This window comes from Meleagris gallopavo, chromosome 3 (assembly GCF_905368555.1).
Source record: "Meleagris gallopavo chromosome 3, MGAL_WU_HG_1.1, whole genome shotgun sequence".
Taxonomy (NCBI): domain Eukaryota; kingdom Metazoa; phylum Chordata; class Aves; order Galliformes; family Phasianidae; genus Meleagris; species Meleagris gallopavo.
Genome location: NC_139406.1, coordinates 39,703,059 through 39,729,710, shown reverse-complemented (window position 1 = coordinate 39,729,710; position 26,652 = coordinate 39,703,059). Strand labels below are relative to the sequence as shown.

Genomic DNA, 26,652 nt, shown 5'->3' with positions numbered 1-26,652 from the left:
GGAGGAAAAATCAAGGAATGTTTCCAGTAGAGGGAAAGCTGGCTGGTCAAAGAAAAGTTGAGATTTTACACAAACACTGAGACTGATACAAAAGTGAAAATAGGAGCATGAGAGGAAGGGAAACAAGAAGGCAAAGGATACGTGCATAGAATCATAGAATTGCTCAGGTTGGAAAAGACCTTAAAGATTATTAAGTCCCACCACAACCTAACCAAACTACCCTAACTCTAACACCCTTCTGCTAAATCATGTCCCTGAGCACCACATCTGCAGCTCAATGTCCTTTCTGTACTGAGGTGCCCAAAACTGAACACAATACTCGAGGTGAGGCTTCACCAATGCTGAGTACAGGTGCAGGATTACTTCCCTAGTCCTGCTCAATACACCATTCCTTATACAAATCAAGATGCCATTGGCCTTCTTGGCCACCTAGGCACACTGCTGGCTCATATTCAGCCAACTGTCCATCAGTACACCAAGGTCTCTTTCCATCAGGCAGCTTTCCAGCCATTCCTCCCTAAGCCCTAGGGTTGCCTGAGGTTGCTGTGACCAAAATGCAGGACCTAACACTTGGCCCTATTGAAACTTAACTTGGCCCATCAATCCAGTCTATCCAGGTCCCTCTGTAACGCCTTTCTACCCACCAGCAGAGTGACACTCCTTCCCGATTTGGTGTTGTCTGCATAGTTTGTCTCTGCAGCTCAGCTGTTTCTGGGACAGAGTGCAGCATGATGGATGCTTGTGAAGAGAAAGCAAGGTATTTTGTTCAGATTTTTTGCACCAGAACAAATTTATCTCTAATCATAAAATCAGCACGGTTGGAAAAGATCTCCAAGATTACCTAGTTTACGTATCTTCCTACCACCAATATTTTCCCACTAAATCAGCTGTTAGTACCACATCTACACATTTCTTGAATACTTCCATGGGCGTGACTCAACCGTCTCCCTGGGCAGCACATTCCAGCACATGACCAGCACTCTTTTGGAGAATAAATTTGTCCTAGTCTTCAGCCTGCACCTGCCTTGACACAACTTGAGGACGTTTCCTCTTGCCTTTTAACTTGTTATGCAGTAGAGGAGGCATAATCCCATGTTTCCACAACTTCCTTTCATAACACTGCCTTATTTGTTTCACCATGCAAACTGGCTACGCTTCTCAGGTGTATCTCAGGAGTGGCAAATACTGAAGTAAGAAGACCTTATGTTATGTACCAGGTACACAGATGACTCTGGTAGAAAGGTGCTTCTGAGAAGAAAGATTGGAAGTGAGATCCTTGAAGGATATTCTGCTGCATCTTGCAGAGAGATCAGAAAAAAATGATTGAGCTAGGTTTTAAAATAGCTGGGTGCTGCTGTGGAGAATCACACTAAGATCACCTTTTGAATCTAAGTGTGGAGTCCTAGTATCTCAACAGAATGTTGAAAGGACGTATTTTTGACTTTCATTTGTTTTTTACCTTACAGTTTCTCTGTTCCTTTCCTGTCAGTGTAATCTTCGCCTCTCAGAACTGTGGAAAGTGTGAAAGGAAATTAATATTTGTGAAACCATCTGTGTGTACTTGTGTGATGACCATTATGGAAAAACCCTGAGGGAAGACAGAGAAAGACGGTTATCTCTGTAACATTAAGTCAGGAAAATTGTATGAAATCATGAGGATCGGAAGATATATATAAAGCCTTTAAGTGCAGATATGAAAAAAAGGTGGAGCCAAGCTCTTTTCAGTGGTTCCCAGTGCCAGGACAAGAGGTACTGGAGGCAGCCTGGAACATAGGAAGTTCCCTCTGAACACCAGGCAACACTTCTGTAGGTGGTGGAGCACTGGCAAAGGTTGCTCAGAGGCTGTGGGGTCTCTTCCTTGGAGATCTTCAGAAGCCACCTGATCATGGACCTGGGCACTGTTCTGTATGTCCCTTCTTGAGCAGAAGTTGAACCAAATGACATCCAGAGGGCCCTGTCCCCCTCTGTCATTCTGTGATTTATTCCAAGTTAAAAAATAGTTATGAAAGATCAAATAGAATCATACAATGAGGACAGTATGTACCATGTTGTCTTAATTATATGAGGTGCCAGTAAATGTATGGGTATTTATTTTCTGTTAACACACAACTTAGGAATGTTGTAGATGAGACCTATTGTGGCTCACTGCTGTAGAAACATCACAAAAATGGTAGACTAGGCCAGTGGGACTGATAGTCAATGTAATATTTGTGTTCTTTTCCTAACCTTCAGCACTTGAGTCTGCATTTATTATTTTTTCTCAATATTCTTTATATCTTTTTCATTATTCAAGTGGAGAGTGTAGAACTGTATAAAGTTAATTAAGAATGTCAAAGATGTAATTATCTAGCAAGCTGTTTGCTAGCACTGGCAAACAATGCTAAGTGAGGATTTTTTTTTTTTTTTAAATTACAAGAGTTTCTCTTAAAACTACTGTGAATTATCTGCTTATGTGTTGTATGAAGAATATTTACAGTTTTAATGTGGAAATAAGAGGCATAATATTTGTATAGTAGCTGAAAAAGGAAGCAGAAAGACACATACATCAAGTTATAGTGTACCAGGGAGGGCAGACAGGTTTTTCACTGTAATTTATTTTAGTAAAGAGAGATTTAGTGTAGTGAATATTATAAGTACAAACTGTTTCATTTAAGGTTTGAATTTCGTGGTAAGGGAGGTTTTGTAGCATAAATTGAAAGGAAAATTGACACAAAAGTATCCAATTTTTACTTCTTCACAGAAGGAAATCTGAAATTCAAATCATCAGCTGATGTAGATGATTATTAAAAATGTATTAGAGTTCAAAATATGTGATTGTCACAATAGGTATTCAAAATTAATTTATCATACACGTGTACATGCACATGCTGAATTTAGGTTAATTTAAACTCATAAGTAGTTTTTCATGTAATTGATTCCCAACCTTGTAAGGTGCCATGCTTATCATCCCCTGTGAGTGGTACAATGGAAGTAAGCCCATCTTTCCCATCTGATTGTGACCCAAGGCTTCACCATAGAGCTACAACTGAAATTAAGGACTTTTACAGCACAAAGAGGAGATAAACCGAAGGCTCAGCTACTGGCATTATATATATCATGGATACCGTCAAAATAATTTATGTGTATTGAATGCCTACTGCTGCTTATATTCTCTACAATTCTGTCTCAGTTTGTCAGGAGATAGACTGCAGTGATACATCTTGTAGGTAGGGTTATATCTAGGAGATTTGCAGTAAGAACTTACTGCATTCAGTGATGTTACATTTTGCAAATGTGTCTTTGCTTGTGATTTGCTTTGAAATATATTCCATATTAATAAACAGTTATTTTTAATTGAGCTTATCTAACAAGAAAGGTGGGAATTGTTTCAGGTCAGCCTGTAATTTAATTGAAGTGAGAGGAAGATTTAAAGGAAGTTTTGGAAAAATGTTTCTGCTTTTCTCTTTACTCAAATAGCAGTAACGTGTTTCTTTTAACTAAATAGCACCTTTGAGCTGAAAATAGAAAAGGTATGGACACAAATGGATACATTGAGAGTGTTAAAAATGAAAACTTAGAGAAATGGAAACAGGTTCTAACTGCCCAGTATATTTTAATAGCCTCAAAAGGCTATTAACATTCATATAATGATCTAATTCACTTGTATGTTCATTGTGAGATATTGTCTTATTAGTCTACTTGGGTAATTAAAGTACTTTAACTAAATGCCCTATTTTGTTTTTGAGATATAAGCTCAATGCTACTCTTTGCACACCTAGAACTAGCAGGAAGTTTAATGTTCACATCTCTCTTGTTTATTGCAGGTGACATTTGGGAGGATAATTGGGAAATTTGCATTATGTTGCTCTTCTTGATTGTCATGTGCTGCTCTTATGCAGAATAAACTGTACCAAAATCAGGAATATGTGTTTCATCTTACATGCTCTGAATGTTTATTGCCGTATAGGTTTACCTAAACCCATAGGTTTAGTTCTGAAAAGCCTGGCAGATCTGTTAGCATCCCTTTCTTAGGCTTCTAGGTCTCTATTCCAATCTTCTGCTCTTAGTGGGACCAGCTCTGAAAACTGGCCTTCAGGGCTTTGTTCTTTTATCATAAAATCCTCCAAAATTGGAAACTGTACAGCCTCTTCAGGGTTCCTGACCTGCTGTTGGGCTGTCCTCAAGAGGAAACCATTGCACATCCAGCCCAAACTCTGTGTCTCATTTTATGCACATTGTTTCTTTCCCATCTGCCATGCATGCATGATTGTACTGGGGTCCCAGTTCTGCGATCCCAGAGGCTTTTTTATTTTCAGGAAGACAAAACCACATCCAGCTCTGTCTCGGACTGTAGCAGGATTTCTACTTTGTGGCAACTGAGTTTAACCGTGTTAGAGGACACACAGCTCCTACCACATTCACAAATGCTTTGTTTGAGCTATTCTTCTTTGTATTCCATCCATCTACAGTGGGCCTTTTCTCCTTTGGCAGAATGAGAGCAACATTAAGTGTGACTTCAGGATATTGATGGTTCCTTTCCCTTTTTTCTTCCTATAATTACGGTAGTTAACATAGCACTTGCTTCATATGTTTCTTATTGTTTTTGGTTTGAGATAGTTCTCAACTGCCTGGGCATTGCTCTCCTAGAGTCCCTACTCTTTCTCATTGTGTTGGCTTTTGCTCTGTTGCGTTACTGCTTACTTGGTTTTACACAACAGATGGTGGTATGTGGGCCATTAGTAAAAAATAAAAAGATGAACAATTCCATTTTGTTGCGCTCTTTTCTGTTTCTATTCTTGCTAGATAGAAATTAAGTGACAGGGATGTATTGTACAATGCAAAACAGAAATCCATTTATGTAAATTCAGACCTTTTCGTATGTCCAAGCAATTTCCAGGACTCTGCACAAAGGAAATAATATTAAATAGATGGAATCTCAGAATCATTTCCCTCTCCATTTTGTCTGGGAGGTATATGTTTGGGAGAATTCAAACAGGGTATATCGCAGAATAAAGCAGTTGAGATTTTATGGCTGATTTTTGTGTTTTTCATCTCTTTTGGACCTCCTTTTCTATTTATTGTGGAATTGTATTTTTATTTTTTTATTTTTTGTAGTAATATAAATGTAATATCCTATTTGGAAGTAATATTTCTATAACTGCAAAAGATTTATGCAACCTATTTAAATGTTCAAATTGAGCACTGGAAACTTAGTATACGTGTTGTCTTCACATGTCTATGTAACACAAAAATAGATAGTGCAGGTTCTAGATTAGCCCACAGTAATAATGTTCTCTTCTCTGTTCAGCTCTCTAAACTGAGCAGATTTTAGTATAACAAATGTCCGGTCAGTGATGAATTCAAGAGAAAGTGGATTGAATTGTTTCTAAAAGCCATCCTTTTTGAGAAGTACTTAATGTGGTTCCAAGGAAAACAATCAGTAAATTGTGGAATTACACTGACAAGAAGGAACAAATCCATTAGTCTGAGTCATTATTTAAATTAAATGTATTTCACAATTTAATAGCCTTTCACATTTAATAAGATAATTAAGGTGACAGAAAACAAACAAACAGAAACCCAACAAAATAATAGTATTAATAAAACATGTTTTATAGGCTAGGTACCTTATTTAAGTTGCATTGACAGAGACTGTTAAGTCATATTGTGATATCAAATATTTTGCTAAAGTAGTGAAAATGTGTTCTTGTAATTCTTTCCTGTAATTTACTTAGAAGAAAAGAAGACTGAAAGTCACTATAACATAGAACAGACTCTCAAACAGAAAAAAAATGTGATTTCTTTCTTTCTCAAGTGAAAATAAGTTCTTGGTATAGCAGAGCTGTTACAGCCAGAGCTCAAAATGAGTGGGAAAGTTCTGAAATATCACATTAAGACAGGTAAGGGCTAAAGCACTTTTAGAGGGACCAGAAGTTTATTTTCCATCTATTATCTGACCTCTTCTGGCTAGACGTAGCTGTGCAGTTTGATTATTGATTTACTGTACAAAAATTTTCTTTCCCTTGTAACAGTTCTAAATATCAGCCCACATCTGTATATCTACTTAGATTTAGGCTATTACTCTTGGCACTGGAGACTGTCTTACATTAATCATTTCCTTTCATTTGACCTATTTACTAGTAATCCACTTCGTGACTTTACAGAAAGCAGGTGATGGTTGTTTCATCTAAGGAGAACTAAGGTTAGACTTCTGAAATTTATCAGAATGTTTTATTCATTCATATCTTTCCCAAATCTCTTGGGAAATGTATGTAAGCTAATATAGACCAACCCTTTATTTTTTCATGTAACTCAGTCCCTTGGCATCTGGCCACACTTAGGAAGTTCAACAGGGAGTAAGACATGACAGCGAACTGGCATTAGCATCAACTTTAGGTTCTCCACATAGAAAGGTGACCTCATGTTCCTTTGAACATCTCAGGGTATTATTATAACAAAATATAAAAGTGGGAATAGAAGTGGGAAAATCTTCAAGGAGACTAGTATTTTTGCTTTCTAAGAGAGGCCATAAACTGTTTTTCTCTTCTTGTCTTTTTAAGTATAGATGAGATCCTATTACCAAAGCATATGTGAGTTTTGTGCCATCTGCAGACAAAAATAAGCAAAAATGATGAGGACGGGATGGTGCATCTTGAAGCAATATTTGAATGATTCTGAACTCCTCTAGATGTATGAGCAATGGTAGCAGAAAATTAACTATAGCCTTGTTTTTGTTATTGTTCAACCCTCAGTGTTCTTCTGTGAAGAAGTTTTGCATTTTGGTGAACAATATCTGAGACTCACCAGAGTATTTTCTATTCTGATCAAGTACATTTCTCTTCCTGAGGCCATGCTGGTGATTAGCTGTGTTGATATGGAAACTTAGAGGTTATTTTAATTTGGGACTATGAGAGAAAGCAAGTTAGAGAAGATAAGACAAATGGGTAGCCTTGAGACCCTGTTACAAGGGTAGGCTAGCCTAATATTGCACAAGGGGAATGAGATATTGTTTATACCTATCCTAGAATATTCCCTACCTTCTAGCTCTTCAGTGTCCGTCTGCTTAGTCTTAACCAGAAGTAAAAAAGAGGTCTCTTCCCTAACTCTGACAAAAAGCTGCCCAGAATGAAAATAAAAACTTTTGTATGTGAAGAAAAATGAACAAAAAGCTTGGCAAAGGAAGTTGTGTTACATATACATTAAGTAATTGTTAACTGTATTATTTTCTTCAGCAAATGTTCATTGTCATCTTAGAAAAAAAAAAAAATAATTTTGGAGTTTGATACAGGAAAAGGTCAAGAAACCCGAGGAAACATACGTGTGAGATACTATGTGAGGGACGTATTAGTCAGAAATTGCTGATGAGGAGTAGAACTAAGAAAGCCTGGTGCCTGGTGTAAGTCCCTTATATGTACCACTCTGAGCACCATATGGAGTACTTAACTAAATGAAAGTGCTAATGCTTAGTGGAGAAAAGAAACTCTAAGTTAACATACTAAAATTAGTAAAAAAAATTGTAAGCTGTGTAATCATAGATTAATACAAAAGATCTGTTTTGCTTATTGAAAGAAATCACAAAAGGTAAAAATAGACAAGAAAACCATGTGCAAGATTACTCACTGAACAGATAATAATAGAGATGGTATTTGTTTTCTTTCATTCTAACTTTTTTCTAGAGGGATATAACCTTACCCATAACTATGAGTTGGGGAGATAGAATGGGATGGGAAATAGAAAAACTGATTTTCAATGTTTTTCATTTGTTGTTTTCTCTAATCATTTATTTTTTTTTTTTTTAAGTAGGCAAACTTTAATACCACCATTTTGTGGAAAGTCTGAGTAGGAGTTATAAGCATATTAAATTATTTCTTTCTTATTTTCATTTTGCTGGTATATATAATTACAGAATACTAACTTTTATTGTAAAGAAGCAGTGTTTTACTGTATTAGAATTTTTTGAACAAGATTTTACAGTAGCACAGTGAGCAAATTTTGGTATGATATGTCAATTTACATAATGCGTGCTCATAAAGGAAGAGTTTTTTCTTTTTGATAAATTTTCAGTTTGATTAGTCCTCTGAAACTTCTTAAAGTTTTCTAAGACACAATTTATTTCAAAAGAAACCAAGGCTATTTTGTTTCTTTGCAATGATATTTGGATACAAATGTAAAATGATGCAGTTTCTCTTTAAGAAATGTTTAAAAAATATATTAAAAAATTAGAACTTTTAAAAATCACTAAGATAAAGCAGTCTGGTTGCCAGAATAAAGTTTGTTTTTCATTCATACAAAATAATACAAATTTTAATTGCAAACATTCAGTAGTTAGAAAAATGACTCATGCTTCTTTAACATTAAACCCAGAATTCAGAATTTGTTCAGCTTCAGTTCTCTCTAGAAGGTGGGAGGAAAGACATTCGTAGCATAATTGCTCATCTCTGTCTTTTTTCTCTGATCATGAGAGGAAGCATATAATTTCAAAAGATGAATATAGGAACAAAGATTCATACCTCCACTTGATATTAAAAGTTACATGTTCAATAGAAATACTAGGGTTTATATAACTTAGCATGACCTCATTTTTTGTTATCTCAGCAATATGAGCTGATATTATTAACTGCCCTTTTTTTTTTCTTTCTTTTTCTGGTCAATCTGTTGCCTGGTCCAACAGATATAACTGGAACAATTACTCGTATACAGGTTGATATACATCAACTAATGATGTGCCCTTGCCACAAAGAATGCTAACAATATCATGGGATGCATTAGGCGAAGTATTACCAGCAGGTCAAAAGAGGTGATCCTCTTCATCAAATCAGAACTGATGAGGTCACACCTGGAAGGCTATGTACAATTTTGGATTTTCCAGTATGTGAGAAACAAGGAGCTTCTGGATAGATCCAATGAAGGGTAAGAAAGACGATGAAGGAACTGGAGCATTGGTCATATGAGGAGAGACTGAGAGAGCTGGGATTGTTCAGCATGGAGAAGACTGAGGGATGGATCTAAGCAACATATATAAATGTCTGAAGGAAACTTTTAGATGATGGAATTGGGTATTAGTAACGTAAGTTTTTTGAATCTGTTATTAAACTTACCAAAACTGCAGGATCTTTCTGTAATAGAATCATAGAATGGTTTGGGTTGGAAGGGACCTCTAAGATCATCTAGTTCCAACGCCCCTTGCTATAGGCAAGGACATGCCCCTTTGGACCAGGTTTCTTGAAGTCCTATCCAGCCTGGCCTTGAATACTTCTAAGAAGAGGGCATTTGAAATCTTTTAACACTTAAATTATAAAGAAAATAATAGGTCTCCACTGTCTGAGAGAGATTGAAAGAAGACTTATTATGTCCCGTTGTCAATATTAATAACATTAATGTTTCCTTTCCCTGCAATTCCAGAAAATAACATTTCCCCTTTTTAGCATAACAAGATTTAAGAATTTCCTACAATATTGTGCACAGTTATGCACTTTCTCTGAATGGAACAATGATATTTGCATTTGTCAGATCCTTTCTTGTCCCCTAAGCAAAAAATAGAGAAACAAATAGATTTTTGCAAAGCCTAGAAAATGCATGGCTGAAATTAAAATTGAACAGGATTAAGAACCCATTGGCAATGCAGATGTCTCACTCCTTAAATATATATATATTTATATTATATATACATATATTATTTATTTATTTATTTGCATTATATGTGTATATATATGAAGTCTGAAGATCACCCTGGGCAAACTACAGGTCTGAAATCTCATCTTAGAATATGGGAAGAACTATGGAGACTGTTCTTTTAAAAAAGATTTCTGAGCATGTAAAGGAGAAGACAGTATTGGGATATGGTATGAGTTTACCAAAGGTACATGATACCTGACCAATCTGATAGTCATCTATGATGAAATCACCAGATTTGGGAATGAAGAGAGAGCAGTGTTTGTCATTGGGTACCTCAAATTTAGCAAAATTTTTGACATTGTCCCCTTCTATGTTCTTGTATCCAAGTTGAGACATTATAATCTGACTGAGTGAGTAGATGTATGTCTATATTGCAAAAAGCTGGTCAAGTTGTTAGACTCAGAATGTCATAGTTAATGGTTTGTTCTCCACCAAGAAGTCAATAATAAGTGTAAGACTGCTACTGTCTTCAAAGTATGTTCTGGGACATCTCTTGGGTAACACTGTCGTCAAGAAACTGGAGGAGATAACAGAGGATGCACTCATTTAACCCTTGTGCAGATGATACCAAGTTGTGTTGATATGCCCAAAGTCAGAGACCTGAGTGGGCTGCAGGAATAGGCCAACAGGGACCTAATGACTGGACCAAGTGCTGTCTGTGGAATGGAGGAGCCCCTCTAATGGCAGGATGGGGATGTACAGACTGCGAGCAGCCCTGCAGGAAGAGCGGGGGGGGTGGGAGGGGAGCAGTGGGCTTAGCCTCAAATAGCAAAGGTGACCAGCAGTTTGCTGGGCTGTATGAACAGGAGCACTACTGCCAGTACAGGCAGTGTTTATCTGTATATGTGCTGTACTTATAAGACCATATCTGGAGCCATTTTAGACCCAACTCGTGCAGCAGAGGCTAACTAGAGTGAGTTTTGCTGAAGTCAAGGTCTTGAGTATGTCATCAGCACCTGTACAGTCTACTTCATGCTTTGTCTCAGTTTCTTTCCATTCCTTCTTGATTGCTCTGTTTGCTCTCAAGTCTTAGAAATCTTTACTCTAACATGTTTTTTGTTTTTTTTTTTTTTTTTCTTAAAGCAGTGTATAAAGATTATATCTCATAAAAGAACTTTTTTCCTCAGCAGGAATCTTAACAGGAATGTCAGAGCTGCACACAGACCATAAGAATGGAAAGTAAAAAAATACCTACTTTCAGTCTATTTTTTTTCCCTATCCATAGATGACCAAACTTGTATTGATGACATTTTAAAGAAATTAATTTTGCCTGAGGTGTATGTCCTGCCTGGATGAAAAACTTGACTAATAGATAAACAGATAAGATTTACTGAGTGGTAGAAGTAACCAAGAACATTTTATAACAAGTGTTAAGCATCATGATATAGGCTGTGTTACCAACTCTGTAATAAAATCATATTATTTTATTATTGTTAATTCTAGTCATGTACTTGCATCAAAGCAAGCTGGAAATGGATTGTTTATTCTGTAAATTTGCTGTAAGATTTTTTTTTTATTGATAAGCTTTTCTATTATTTGGAAAATAAAATTGTGAGTTCTTATGAGGATTATGATTACACTTTAAAGAGAGACAAAGACTTCACCACATAAGTATAGTGTTACTGATTGGCACAATCATTGATTTGCTTTCCTTAACTAATAAGACACTGCTGTTTCTACATTAGATATATTTTTATTGTAGATTAAACAGAACAAAGTTGTATGAATATAGAATTTTTTTTAAAAAAAAAGTTATAGAGGAATAACAAGAGTTCCAGTATCTTTGAAAATGTAATTATTACAAGCAGTGGTTCATTAGAGAAGAACTAGACCTTTCATCTTTTTATTTATTAAATGTTATCAAATTATTTATAACTTTAGATTTTAACTAATTTATATGTTTTTGTCAGTGAAAACATACAAATATAGCCAGCCTTTGAGAGAAAAAAAAAATAGATTGTAGCAAAAATTGAGTGCTTATGGGTAGCGTTTTTATTTGTATTATTTATGCAAGTTATTTTTCTTCATTTTTAGGTAACTGAGCTGCACAATATCAAAAACATAACTAGATTGCCTCGAGAGACAAAGAAGCATGCAGTGGCAATTATCTTTCATGATGAGACGTCAAAGACATTTGCGTGTGAGTCAGGTAAGCAACTGGTACTGCATCTCTAGCTTGAAGTAATCAAGCGGTACATCAAAGTCTTACTCAGATGAATTAAAACAAAAGAGAAAAATCTTAAGTTTAAAGGAATTTGGTGTAAACAAGAACTTTGGGGTCTAGATGTAGGTGTCTTTTTGTTTTTTTTTGTTTTGTTTTGTTTTCTTTTGTAATATACTTTGAGAGATATTTGAGGTACTTTAGAGCTCTTTTCTCGATTATTCATCTGTGCCTGGAGCAAGATGGTATAAAAGCTAGAGTTTTGCAGTTAAACTTGTAAATATGAGTAAATAACACCTATGGAATATTGTTGACTTAAGTCAACATGTGAAACACACTCATTTTTCCACCAGGTTTTACCATAGGCACTTACTACCTAACAAGTATAATGCCACTGCAGAGAAGAGGTAATTAACAGCTGGATGTGAAACAGTCTGCACTTTAAACAGCTATATGATATGATGAATGAGTGAATCATGGTATATAATGACAGGTCATTTCTATGACTTTGATGTGACACTGAGCACTGCATTATTAAAGTGCAGTGTTTTCTTGTTTGGAAATGCATTTGTATGTAACAATCTTACAGTATATTTCACTTGAAAAATTAGTTTAAAGAATGAATAAAAATTGTTACTGATGAAGTGGCTGTTATGCACTTTGATTTTAGCAACCTCTGACAGCCTCCAATAACCTCCTCTGTAGCTCCATCAAAAACAATGGAACATGTAGTGGTAAAGAGGATAGAAAAAAGACAAAACAGATGAAAACAGGTATAGAGTTGTGAAAAGCTGTGGAGAGACAGTCTAGTGCCTATTATATAGGGGGTCCCTCAGAGGTCAGTGCTGACAGCTGTACTATTTAACGTCTTCCTTCTTTACAGTGAGGGTGAGAGAGCACTGGAACAGGTTGCCCAGAAAGGTTGTGTAGTCTCCTTGGATGGGGCACTGGACAGCCTGGTCTAGTAGTAGATGTGGAGTTTGGTGGCCCTGCATGTGGCAGGGGGCTTGAAGCTTGATGGTCCTTGAGGTCCCTCCCAACCCATGCCATTTTAAGATTCTATGATTCTATGTCTGGATGCCTGCCTGTGCAAGCTAGATCTCAATGATCTCTTGAGGTTCCTTCCAATCCCTGCGATTTTGTGATTCACAGTTTGCATGATGGGATGAGGGGCACTCTCAGTAAGTTTGCAGATGACACCAAATGGGGGTGGCTCAAATTGGGAAGTCAGGACTGCTGTTGCAGGGACCTGGACCAGCCAGAGAAATGAGCTGCAGAAATCTTGTGGAGTTCAAGAGCAAATGAATAGTCTTGCCTGTGGGATGGAATAGTCTCAGGCAACTTTGCAGACTGGGAGCCATGTGTCTGAAAGACAGCAAGCTGAATGTGTTCTGGACTGTATTTTTAGTGAGTTGACACCAGGTCCAGGTGTTCTTTCTCCTCTATTCTATAAGACAACATCTGTAAGACAACTTTGTCCAGTTTTGGCTCCCAGTACAGTAAGAGTTTTGAGATGCAGGAACAAAGGGAGTGGAGCGCTGCCTAAGGTCTAGAGCACATTATCAATGAGGAGACATTAAGAGAGCTGCGCGTGTTCAGCCTGGAAAAAGAAACAGATTCAGAGGATCATATTGCTGCCTGCAGCTACCTGATCTGAGAATACAGATGGAGCTATAAAAGTATTGGCTATTGACGGATTACAAAGCTTAACTGTGAAAGTGTTTAAGATAAGGTTGGATGAGTCTCTGGGCAGCCTGATGTTGTGAGATATCGATGCCTGTGGTGGAGTAAGTAGGCAAGATAATCTGTATAGGTCCTTTCCAACCTTCCAATTCTATGATTGTATGATATGATGGACTTTAAACCAGTTTGTCTTTCTCTGTGCCTTCAGTTTGTCTCAACAGTCCAAACTTCTTTGCCTTCATTGCATGAGATAGATACATTGCGTTGTTTCATTAAAATCTGACTGTAGAATTCCAAATCTGTGTTTTCCCGCAGTGAACTATTATTGTTTTTTATGCTGCTGAAGTGTATCAAGAACTTTGCTTTACTTTATGAAACTATTTGAAGTTTGAGGAATAGTTGGAGAGCTGCTTGATATTTTAAAAAGGTTTTCTTCTCTGATGTGTAAAGAAATGTTTAATGGCAGTGGTTCCTATGGGACAATGCCTAAACTTTTAACATTCTCATCTTATATATACACAATGGGTTTGTTTAGTCAGCTGCAGTTCCATTTCTTCAGTTAACACCAAAATCCTTTTCTCCACTAAAACCTCTTTTTTTTATTTTTTTTCTCCTGTAGCTTCAGTGGAAATGACATGCTCAAGTGGTTTTGGTTCAGTTAATAATCTTATTTAAAAATCATAGGTGTTTGACCTTGAGCTCGAAGTTTCATGTTTTTGCACTTTGGAGTCTCTAGATATACAGAAGCAGATGGCTCCAGAGGCAAATGGAAGGACAGCAGCACTGATCCCATTTCAGAAGGTCTTCTGAGCGTAGGGTCAGTAATTTCTTGGAAAGGAGGAAGAAGTGGTGTTCAAAGCTAAGTCAGGTTGATGTAGGGACTGAACAATATATAGTTTTTATCAGATTTGTACCTGGGGTTGTTATAAAATAACACATATTATTTTGGTTTTGATAGTATGATTTGATGTCTTTTCCGATATTGTCTAGAATCCTACAAAGTGTATAGGATGAAAATCATGTTTGTCTGATGTGTAGCTTTCTTAATCATGATATTGAGCACAGTAAAATGATATTCTGATCTAAAATAGGTCTCTAAAGATAGAGAACAGTTTGAAAAACCGAAACACTGAGAGCTGTGATATCAGCCCACTGGGTGTGCACCATGGGAGCCTATGTGTTTTTACTAAGTTCCTATGGCTTTTGGGCCTTCAGCATGCTTATTGCCTTTAAGGCAGCTGCTGGCAAGCCTGAGCTCTGGGTGTACTGTAGCCCTCATATTTCCATTAGAATTTCATCAAAATAGCATTCCAAAGAGCGCCTAATTTTTTATAGTCTTCACTTGGTAATGAAGATATTCTGTAGAAAAACAGAAATATTCAATATGCTTTTGTTATCTATTTGATCTATTTGATTCTGAAGATCTATTGAAAGTTTTGAAGAGCAAACCAATCTCAGATATTACAGTTTCAATTGAAAGCACAGGGTAGCAAGTCTTTCAGAATCATTCCTCTTCAGGGAGAGAAGGAACCTGCTTACTGTTGCTTTATTTCTTTTTGACTGGCAGTGTAGCATAGAGTTATGACTGTGATGATTAGCAGGAAATGTTTTTAAATCATCTCAATTAAATTTGTTTCAGTGGAAGTAAAATAATGAGAAGTCATGGCTGGTTAAAGAATGTGAAATGTAGTCTATCACTCATTCAACTCAAAACAGTGGGAATCCTTCTTCAGACTATGGGAAACTGCTGCCACCTTAGTGAAGAACATGCTGATATTTCATTTTCAGCCTTCTTGAAAGTCATGTGAAAGTTATTGTCATTAGGGGAGCCTTAACAACCTTGTTATCAAAATCATAAAATTCTGAGTTGCTTTGGAAAGATGAAAATGCTATGCTCTCAGGTTGCTAACATTTTGATGAGATAAAATTCAGTGTTGCTAAACATTTAAGCAGCTTAAAAGTGGGAGGATATAATACTGTGAATAGAACTGAAGCAGTTTTGAGAAATCTAGCCTATTTACACTAGCATAACAAAAGCTGAAAATATATTACTGTTGTCTTTTAAATACATCAGGGAGAAAAATAGTGATTAAAAAAAAGTGACCTTATCACAAGAACAAATACAGAGTATACATAGGTCACACTGAAAGTAATACCTCCTATTTATTTTCATGGAAACTACAATAGATACAAAGAGCAAATTAATATTACTTAATAGAGCAAATTCTCAGCTATAAACACTGTTTTTCAAGATAGTCAACACCATTAGCTATTCATTTTCACCAGTGGTAAACAAAAGCCTGCCTGCCATGTTCCTAAATATCTGCATCAGCGGAGGTGTCACTGTCACCAGTGCTGAAACACACCGCCCACCACCTCACTGTCTTCACATCTACAGCTTGGTCTCCATGAATGTTCAACAAGCATTGATGAATGTCAGTGGATGCCATTTTCTCTGCATGGAAAAATTCATTGGCACACCTCTGCTTCATACACACTTCCATGTCAGACACTGTTTTGTCAGACTGCCTCCCTGCTACCATCAATTGCATGGCAACAAACTGTAATGGAATACTGGCGGGAAGCTTCAGCCTTTACTGCCATACCACTGACATCTGCCTCTGACATCGGCAGCCAACATAACAAAATAGGAGGCATTACTTTCAGAGCAGCCCTTGTAAAAATAGACAGCCAAATATCCATAGCAATATGGACTGAAGGTGTAATGTCCTCTTAGCACTTAAGGACATTCTTAAAATGTTTAATGTGTTGATTTTTTTTCATTCATTCCTCTTGCATAATTTATCCCATGCTTAAATAAATCGGACATGTGGATAGGAGTACTTCCAGTACACCCTGGAACACTGCTGCCAGGTAGAAAACTGCCTTCATCCTTTCATACCTGCCATGCTTCCTGCTATTTTTACCCAGTGCTGAGCTTCTGACAGTATAACATCAAACAAAGTCGAACCATTCTAGCTACTGTGTCTGAAGTGCTGTCTTTTCCTAATACTTTTTTTTTTTCAAAAAAATGTTGTGATTTTTTTGTTGTTTTTTTCCAGTAAGAATGCTGTTAGTCTTTTGTATAGATATAGCTGTGCTCAGAGAACTGTAGCTATTGAGAAGCTCTTTTCCCTACAAAGCTGATGGCTGTAATATGGCAGTCACCCAAGTATCTGCAGTCAGACAGGCATTGTGAAATGTCCAGATGCCTCTCTGAAGTTGTAGATATGATGCAATGTGCAGTGCTGGCTGTGCATGACCAGTAAGAAAATGAAATTAGAGGACATGAATGCTGATTAAGGCTGGAAGCTTGTGGTACTACTGTGGTAGTTGCTAACACAGAAATTGAATGGTTTGTACCATGTCAGTTATGAACCACATGAGAGCATGACTTTTCCTTCAGTGATGTCAGCAAAATATTAAGGGACATTCATTTAAGCTTAGTGAAGCATAGGCTTGTGTAAAATTTGTTTCAAATTCCCAACTACAGAGGAAAATTGACGAACTTGTAAACTTATGGATAGAAAATACTTATGTGCAGTTTTGGTTGACTGGTTGTTTGCTCTTTTTTTTTTTTTTTTTTTTTTTTTCCAATGATATGCATTCAGAAAAAAAGATGAATTAGGGCTAAATGTGATTTCAGTGATTTTTTTGAGTAGAGAGTGAGATGTGATACAAGCAACAGAAAGTGGCAAAACCATAGTCACAGAAAAATCTTAGAACTCAAAATGAGGAACAAATGCAGACAGCCCCTTAGATACAGCCTGGTTTCTCCTCAGTACAATGCCATATTCTACAAAGTAGGTGAACTGAAGAGGTTCTCAGGACTACATGAACTGCAGTTTGAAGAGTCATTACAGCCAACAACTTCATTATTTTTAGGAGGCTATATTTCAACATTTTCTTAAAATTTCCACTATACAAGTCCGGGGGAAAATAGAACTGTGGTATTGAATAATGTCAGTGTTGCCCATTTGAAACTTCTATGACAATTCAACATAGCATAAAGATATACCTTGTGTATCAACACAGTATATTGACCTAACCTAACTGCTAATAATATTCATGCCTTTCCTTCAGTAGAATTCACCATTTTAATTTCTTAAATGTCTTATTATAATAATTGTTACCTTGATAAAGCTCTTTTATACATTCATAAAATAAATAGTTCTTTCTTTTGTATTCTTACACTTTCCTGAGTATAGAGTAACTGTGATAAGTCTTGCTTTAACTGTAAAAAAAAAAATTTCTTATTTTCACCATTTTCTTCTTTTGCTTTCTCTTCTTTAAAAAATACATCTTTGCTTTTGTTGTTTTTTTTTTTTTTTAAAGGACACAAATTCTGTTCATTTTTTAACTGAAAAACCTTTGAGACTGTTGCCAAATTATCACTGATTATGTGCTGTGCTTGTTTTCACAAGTGAAAGCAAAGATAACTCTGTTCTATATCTTATGCTTGAATAGTTTGGCAAATGTCAGTGGAACGTTAGATGCAATTCATATAATGTATCCTTTGACAACTAAGAAGCCTGAAGGTTTGGGATTGAAATCACAGTGATACACTGAGACTTTAAGATGAACTACTAGTGATCATTCCTGCTGTGTTACTATCAATACAAATAACTACATAACCTTTAAAAACAATCAGGTTTTCACTGTTAGTTTTGTGTATTTGAAACTCAAGGATCATGAAGGTGTAGAATAGTTTCCTAAATAGAGTCTTAATATAGTCTGAACAGTGCTTATAAATGTTGTATTTGAAGATTAAAATTGAGGATATGTATTCTTTTTTTTCCTTGACCAGTGTTCCCATGTCATTAATAATGATTTTTATTTATTAATTATTTTGTGTTTGCCTAAAAATATATTTCTTTATTCTGACTTTAAAATTTACAATTTTGTATAAATCTTTATAAACTAGAAATATTTGGATTTTCATTCATTTATCATAGATGCTTTTTGTTGTTCCTCATTTTTCTGGGGTAATTTAATGAAGTACATTATTGCAATTTTTTTGGCACACACTACTAGTATGTATAATTAATAAATGGAAGACAATTAAAAAAAAAATTACCCTATCTCCAGGAGATGTTCTTTGATAGGACAGGTACTACATCATTAAATTCCATCCTTTTCAGCCACTTTGAGATTATTCATTAAGGTGCAAACATAGTTCTAGTGCTAATAAGTGTTAAACAACAACAACAAAAGAGAGAGAAAAGAAGCTCAAATGCTTCTGAAGAATTGCCAGCAGTTAAATTTGAAAGCATGGGATGCACAAAATGATTTTCATCCCATCAGGACTTCTCCCACTTCTCCCACATAGTTTTCTTTAAGCTGTAGTCAATACTGCGTTCCCTGTCTGTTAAGCAAATGTGGGACATGGAGGGAATAAGGTATTGCAGGAGCACATGTGGAGATTGTGACAAAATGAGAAGAAAATTGTGCTATCTCTAGCCGCAGAGATTAGAAAAGTTAAGCTTCGGGTGGGACTACATTATGGCAAATCAGGCTTTGAAGGAAGCTGAAAATTTTTCCTTCTTTCAGTAAAGGTTTAATACATACACAGATATGATGTGCATTGGTTACACTTGCTGTTCACTTACTGTAAATCTGCCTGGACACTCTTTACTAATATTTAACACTATGGATCTAGGTAAGTGGAGTAGTTCTGTGTTAATTCTTTCTTCCTAGGCAAATATATTGAAGTGTAGATACTGTAAGTGCTCTCCTTATCACAGTTCAGCTAAGAAGGATTTGAATTTAAACTGTTCCCATAGGAACAAAAGTTAAGCAAGATAGCTAAAATAATAGCAATTCATGCATGTTAGAGTGTGTAGGACTCCTTGAGAGTGAAAGAGTACAAAAAAATCTTCCTTTCTGCAGAAGATGAGCAAATGCAGACAGGAGAAAGAAAGCAGATTTCAGCTTCATCTTGTAGATAGTGCACATTCAGCTGAATTTTAGAGAGACTAGTACATATATGTCAATATCTCAAGCCTCTGCCCCAGAAGTTTGGCATGTGTTTAGAGTTCATAATTTTTTTTCTCCTAATGCTAAACATTTAAAGAACCTTGCAGTAACTACAGACTCTATGTTTTATAACAGAACAAAGTCCGTACAAGTGTACTGGCACAAGCCCATAAAAATGCTGTCTAACAACACAGTCTAATATTTGGACAACAAGAAAAAGAAGTTCTTTTTGACCTTTGGCTGTTTACCTTAAAATTCAAATATGGCAGTATTACTACATGCATTCATATAAAACAGGATTTCTTCTTTCTTCCTAATCTCTTTTTCAGATTTTTAGGGAATTTCATAAATGTACTGTATCGTAAATAATTGCCAGTCTTATGAAGGAAAGATAAGGAAATACTATTTTATCCTTTATAATATTCATGGCATAAATGAATTTCAATGATTGAACAGTTTTAATCTTGATTGATAACGTCCAAATTTGCATCTTAACACGTAAATACTAAGTAAAGCAATAAGGCACTATCTATTTTTAACATACCTTCCATGCTATATATCCCTCAATATAAGTACGTCTTGCTTTTACTTGCTTTTTATTGACCTGTTGAGCACAAGAATACAAGTACTTCTGGAGGCCATCTGGAAATCTCAATGAGTTTTTACATTAAAATGTATCATATGTTGAGATCTTAGTAGTAGTTTGCAGAAGGCATGGAAGTGAGACTTAATTAGCTGAGTGGCAGATGAATGTGATAAAGCCTAGTAACAAATCTAAGGCAGAGAACTTCTATAGGTATTATTTATTTAATATGTGTATATATATATATATACACATATAGAATCTGCCTCCTTTAAAATATTCATGCATAAGGCTATAGCGTGTATTTGCAATTGCTATTATCGGTAAGAAATGTGAAATTTGTCAAAAAAAAATCAAAATAGAGAAAAATTTCTTCTTATTCATCCACATGTATGATCTGATCTAGTGATTTATGTAGATGCTTATATCCTGTAGCCGTGTGTTGGTATTCATCAGAGAAATTGCACAGTTGGCTTTCCAAACTACATATGAATAGACTAATTATTATCTGAAACAGGAGTAAGTCCAGAATGTCTTCCTCCTGAAAACAAAACAAAGCAACATACCCATTCATTCAAATCACAGACTATTTTGTATAACACAGAAAGTAAATCCTTTCCTGCATTGTTTTTTAATGCGTTCTTACATGTGAGACTCAAGTTGTGAAATGACACATGGGACTGGAAAAGGGATTACAATTCAATACCTTCATATTTAAAATACCTTTTAAACATGCATGTTAACAACCTCTCTGGTGTTCACAGAACAACTCATACTAAGTATTTGTCATTCTGCATAAAGCAAAGACATTTCTTACTAGCTTTCCGTAAGATAGAAGACTTTCAACTTTTAAAAATACTTTGAGATATTATATTCTTTGGGGTTGCTTTTTCTTCATGCTATTCAGGTTCCTTGACATAATTCCTTGATTTTATTATAGTGATCATAGAACTGAATTCTTAATAGCCACTGCATTTGAGATGACATTCTGACTGTCATTTAGCTAATTGGTGATTTCATTATTGGACAGCACAGAATTATATAGAATAAGTCCTAGACTGAAATAAAAAAAAAGTGAATTAAAAAATAAGTGTTCATTTACAGTTATGATAGAATATAAGGTTGAAAGTAATTTGCCCTAAGAAATAAGAAGCTATAAGTATTTATATGTATATATAACATAGGTCACCCTGAAAGTAATGCCTCTTATTTGTTTCCATGTAAACTACCACAAATACAAAGATCACAGTAACATAGAGTGAATTCTCAGCTACAAAACACTGTTTTTCCACATAGACAACACCAGCAGCTATGCATTTCCAAGAGCTCTTCATTTTGTAGTGTGACGGCTGTGCATGACCATCCAGAATATGATTTGTTTTTCATGTCACATTCAGCACTGCTGAAATGCACTACTGATCACTTCACTGTGCTCACATCCATTATTTGGTCTCCATAAGCGTTCAGCAAACATCAATTAATGTCAATGGTTTCAGCTGTTTCCACGTGAAGGAATTCAACGGCACCCCTCTGCTTCACATACACTTCCATACCAGGCATCATTCTGTTCAACTGCCCCTCTACTGCCACCTAGAATCATAGAATCATGTCACCTGTCACACAGCAACAAAATGTAATGAAATATTGGTGAGAAGGTTCAACCAACATCTGCCTCTGACGTGAGACTACGTCAGTGCATCCAGTACAATAGGAGTCTTTACTTTCAGAGCAGCTCATGTATATTTGTGTGTGTTTATATACATATACACTACACATACACTGTGTATATGTAGTGTAATATAACTTGTAGATTGTCTTGTCTGTTTAGAATTTAAACAAAAATGTATAAGGAATTCTAAAACTGAAAAAAGAATGGCATACTGGCATATAGTTGAAAGTAAAACAAAAGTCTGTCTTCTCTGCCTTGATTTATCCATCCCATACTGAGTTATGCCTTTTATTCAATGTGTTCCAGAGGCCTCTGCTGTGCTACACGCTTTGGAAGAGAATTGACTGACACTTACCTTTTAAGAAGTTTATTGTATAACCATGAGAAACAGGTTTAGTTTCTTTCTTAGACTTAGACTAACACTTCACACAACAAAACAGAATAATGTATATTTTTATGTTTTCAAATCTACTCCTTCCTAAGTTCTTCAATTACAATTCAACAATATTAAAAATGTTCTTGTGAAAATGAGATTTAAACAGCACTAGAGAACCTCTATAACTATTCCAATGTAGTTATACTTCCCCAGGCTTTATACTTCCCAGGGATATCATTGGCTCTGTTTTAAGATAACAGAGAAGTACACAGGTGGTAGACTTCCTTTTTTTTCCCTTTCCTTTCTTCCATTATTTTCCCTTTCTTTAACTATAATAAAAGATACAAATATTTAATTCATACCTGACAGTCTGTATTGTGTCTAAGCATATTTCTGTTTCGTTTACCTTTGGGATCATTGGTGTAATACCCTACCTGCCCTCCACAAGTTTGACTACGCTGGAGTGGAAACCAGATAACATCTTAGATAAAAAGGCTTCTGCTCATCTATGTGAAATGTAGGTCAGATCTCTTGGGATATGTGAATATATGTCATCGTGTAAAATAATGTGACTTCTGTGGTTCCTGACCTCCCCTGAGAATAGTGTACATTTAGTGACAGCACAAAAATCATGGCATTAATTTATAGATTGAATTTGGAGTATTGACAGATGATGTATGACTGGCTGAATCTAGGGAGAGTTCAATGAATAACATGATAATTTACTGCTCCAAACGTGAAACACCAGATCTATTTTTCATTCTCTGTCACTGCTCAGCTTGAATTACATTTGGCCACTTACAATGTGTAAGGCAAATGGTACTGTTAGCAGATTAACCATTTCAACATTTTTAGAACACTTTTCTCGTGGAATGAGGACAAACTAATAAGAATAGCATGTGTATATGAGTACAGAAAGTTGTGTGTGCTACTAAATATGTACTTAACCATGTTTTCAGCATGGGATATTCTAAGTCATATACAGTCTAGACGTGCACAAATCTGTGCATATTACAGAAAAAAAAAATACTGTTTCATTGTCCATCAGATCATTTTGAGATGTTGCTTGAATTCTATTGCCAATGTACTGTTAAGATCAGCATTAAAACCTTAATGGGCTGTTGAGCAAACAGAGTCATAATTGATGTTAGAGTGATCTACAGAGCTTATAAGTTTAATGCTTGCTGCTAGCTAGAAATGAGAACTAAAACAATTCTGAAGACTGAACCATGTGTGAGACTACTAGTTTTCCAGTTATCCATCAATTTTAAATCTTATCAAGACTAATTTCTGAGAGTAGTCTAGCATTATGTGATAGGAATCTTGTTTTGGAGATTAACTAGGGTAGTTCATGAGTATTCTTATCCAGGGCTGAAGTTTTGGTAGCACTTTTCCTCCTGTCACCAAAGATTTTAAATTCAACTACTTCATGATCACTATGGCCAAAGCTGCCACCAATAACCACTTCACCTACGAGATCTTCTCTGTTAACAAGAACAGATCTAAGAGGGCACCTTGCCTCATCAACTCCTTTAGTACCTGTACCAGGAAGTTATCATCAAGTTGTATTAGGAATCTCCTGGACCTATTTGAATCAGCTGAGTGATGTTCCCAGTTAGTATCTGGCAAGTTGAAGTCCCCTATAAGAGCAGGGGCAGTTGATCTAGATGTCTCTTGTAGTTCCTTAAAAAGTAATTCACTGATGTCATCATCCTGGCTGGGTGGTCTATAGCAGACACTCTCAATGACATATCCTTTATTTGTTTGTCATTTAATCCTTACCTAGAGACTCTCAACTGTGTCATTGCCAACTGACAGCTCTATACAGTCTAGCCCATCCATTGTAGACAGTGCCACTTCCCTCTTTGGCTGCCCTGCCTTTCTCTTGTGAAGAACCTGTAACCATCCATCACAGCATACCAGTCACAGGACTCTTCTCACCATGTTTCACTTAGGACAATGACATCAAGCTCCGGGACTGAGCCAAGGCTTCTAGTTCTTGCTTGTTCCTTGTGCTGCATTGGTGTGGAAGTGTTTCAGATCTGCTTCATTGTACCAAGGACCTTGTAGGGCAGGCTGAAGTATCTCACTGCCATATAGTCTCTCTGAACATATCTTTAGCTGCAGTTCAGTTACATTTATAGTGTTTACATAACAGAGGAATAAATCTTTCAATTCTTGAAACGCTTTCATTTTCAAATTTCTAAAGTGTGTCTGCTTTTCAAGTTTTGTTTTTAGCAATTCCAATTGCAGCTAAAGCTGTCTTGCAAGTTGTTTTGAAGTTAAAACTGAAGTTAATTAATGGAATTAATACCAATCAAGGGAAGCGGTTGACTATACAAGTCTTTGAAGTTGCATTTTCATTAGACAAGTAGTTAAATCTGTTCTTCAATTCCAAGGAGTTTTGAAACTTAGTGTATTAATGTGAAATAAGGTGAGCAGTGGTAGCAAATATATTAATTTTCTTACTCCTGCTGAGATAGTTATCATTGATCTGAAAATATTCAAAAGACATGAAATTTATTATCTTATTTTTTGGCTTTGATTTTTATCATTTTTATCAATTTGTACATGTTCCAGAAAGTAGAATCAACCTTATAATATGCCTAAGTTTTGCAGATGTCTGTTGAATCAAACTTGCGCTACTGTTCAATGGTTTTGTGTGACAGGTCACTGTCCATTCAGACAAGTTTTAGACTTGATTTTTTTTTTTCTTAGTTCAAATCAACTGAATGACCATTTAAATTCTTTTATATGCTATGATGAAGAGAAAATCAACAATTCTTTTCAGAAAAGTAGCATAAATACTTCTAAATTATGTTCATATTTTTCTTCTAGAACATGCTTGTATAGTATGCTGGCATGTGTTAAGAGTTTGAGGTTCATATTCAGTGAAATACATATGATATGTATTAGTCTTCTGATGTCATGTGAAGATTTGAGCTTTATTGTGAAAGCTATATATTCATTAGAATTATGAGGAATCTTAGTCTGCTTCTGAGTGATGGAAATCTAGATCCATTTAGTTTCTGGAAAGCATTTCTTTTTGAAAATGCAGGACATTTCGTAGTCTTTCTTGTATCTGTTTCTGGACTAAATTTTGCAATGAATTTCTTCAGCATTAAGTAACATAATGGACTATGACTATGGACTTCATGGGGCAGCATTGAGGACTAACTGGCATGCACTTAAAGTTGTAGAATGGATAACCTCAAATTCCTTGTTAAAATTGTGCATAGTTCTAAATTTAAATTGATGAATCCATAAAAACAGATCTACCACTAAAGCATCATTTGTTTCTAAAGTGGACATTATTAAAAATATTCCAGAATAAATTAGAAGAAAGTAAACTTGTTGGCTAACGGAACAATGAAACAGTTTTTTAATTGTGAAGTGGGAAAGGGAACTGAGGCTGCCAACAATGTGACCACTTAATTGTCTTCCACATAAGATCAATGCCTTAGAAATGCATGGTATCCCTATTTGAAAAAATGGGAAGTTCTTTGTAAAATATCTTGCAAAGCACTCTTTGGAGTGCTGTAAGAAACTCAAGAAAGTCATTTCCATTTCAGAATGGTACTTTTTCAATGACAGTATAAATTTGTCTATTTCTTTCAAGTTTTTCATTGGCCAAATGTTTCACTAGCACAGCATTCTCATTTCAACTTCAAGGGAAAAAATAAAATCATTCCTGTAGCTTAAGTTTATATTCCATAAATAAAACATGAAGTCAATTATACAACTGCTTTTTCTGCCTAGACTGTGTTATGGATAATTTTAACTGAACCTAGAAATTGAAATAATCAAATTAGAGAATTTTCTCTGGGCATATAAAATGAATATGGCAAATAAATGTAAAATGAAAGAACATTTGCATGTACTAATGGACAAACCTCTAGATAATTAAGCAAACCTGTCTAGGAAAGACAGGTGCCTAAACTTTGCTATAGCTTGCAATCACCTGCTGAAAGAATGAGAGTTAAATTAAGAAGAGTATGTGACATTTTCTCTCTTTTATTCTCTCTAGTGATGAGAAATTAATGCAAGGAACTCCGAAAGTCAATGTCATTTCAAAATGGTTTTGCTCAGTAACAGTGTGAATGTTTTCCAAGTGTAGTACAATATCCATGACATTTGTGTGATTCAGAAAGTAGGGTTCCCAGCATATGCTACTGGATATATCAATGCTTTTCCATTAATAAATGCTATCCTTGCTGCCCTTGCTCATCTGAAATGAAGTACAAGTCAGCATTCTTCGGATGCATAACTTTTCTGTATTATGTTTGAGTGACTTCAGTGTCTACTGAGTACTAGTTCTTTTGCTTTATGGTATTTCAGATTTTCCATCATACTTTTGACTGAGAAGTATTTCACAGTCTGTAGAAACATAACTTAGTTGTAAACATAGTTTATAGTGTCTTAAGACCGACTGAAGAAACTCCTACTTAACCCTTCCAACAGCTCTTCACTTCCTGATGTTTGGAGTTTTCATCAGATCTGTATCTTGTTCATACCAAAGATTACCATTTTAGTTTTTCTGTAAAGTAAGA

General features: G+C 35.7%; 1 protein-coding gene across 1 annotated transcript in view; it reads left to right on the top strand.

Annotated features, from left to right (window-relative positions):
• The window catches only part of DOK6 (docking protein 6), a 230,531-nt gene that overhangs the window by 94,617 nt on the left and 109,262 nt on the right, over positions 1 to 26,652 (top strand). Inside the window, exon 3 of the mRNA XM_085220706.1 lies at positions 11,689 to 11,803. Within this exon, the coding sequence (XP_085076832.1) occupies positions 11,689 to 11,803 (115 nt within the window). The remainder of the gene's footprint in view (positions 1 to 11,688; positions 11,804 to 26,652) is intronic.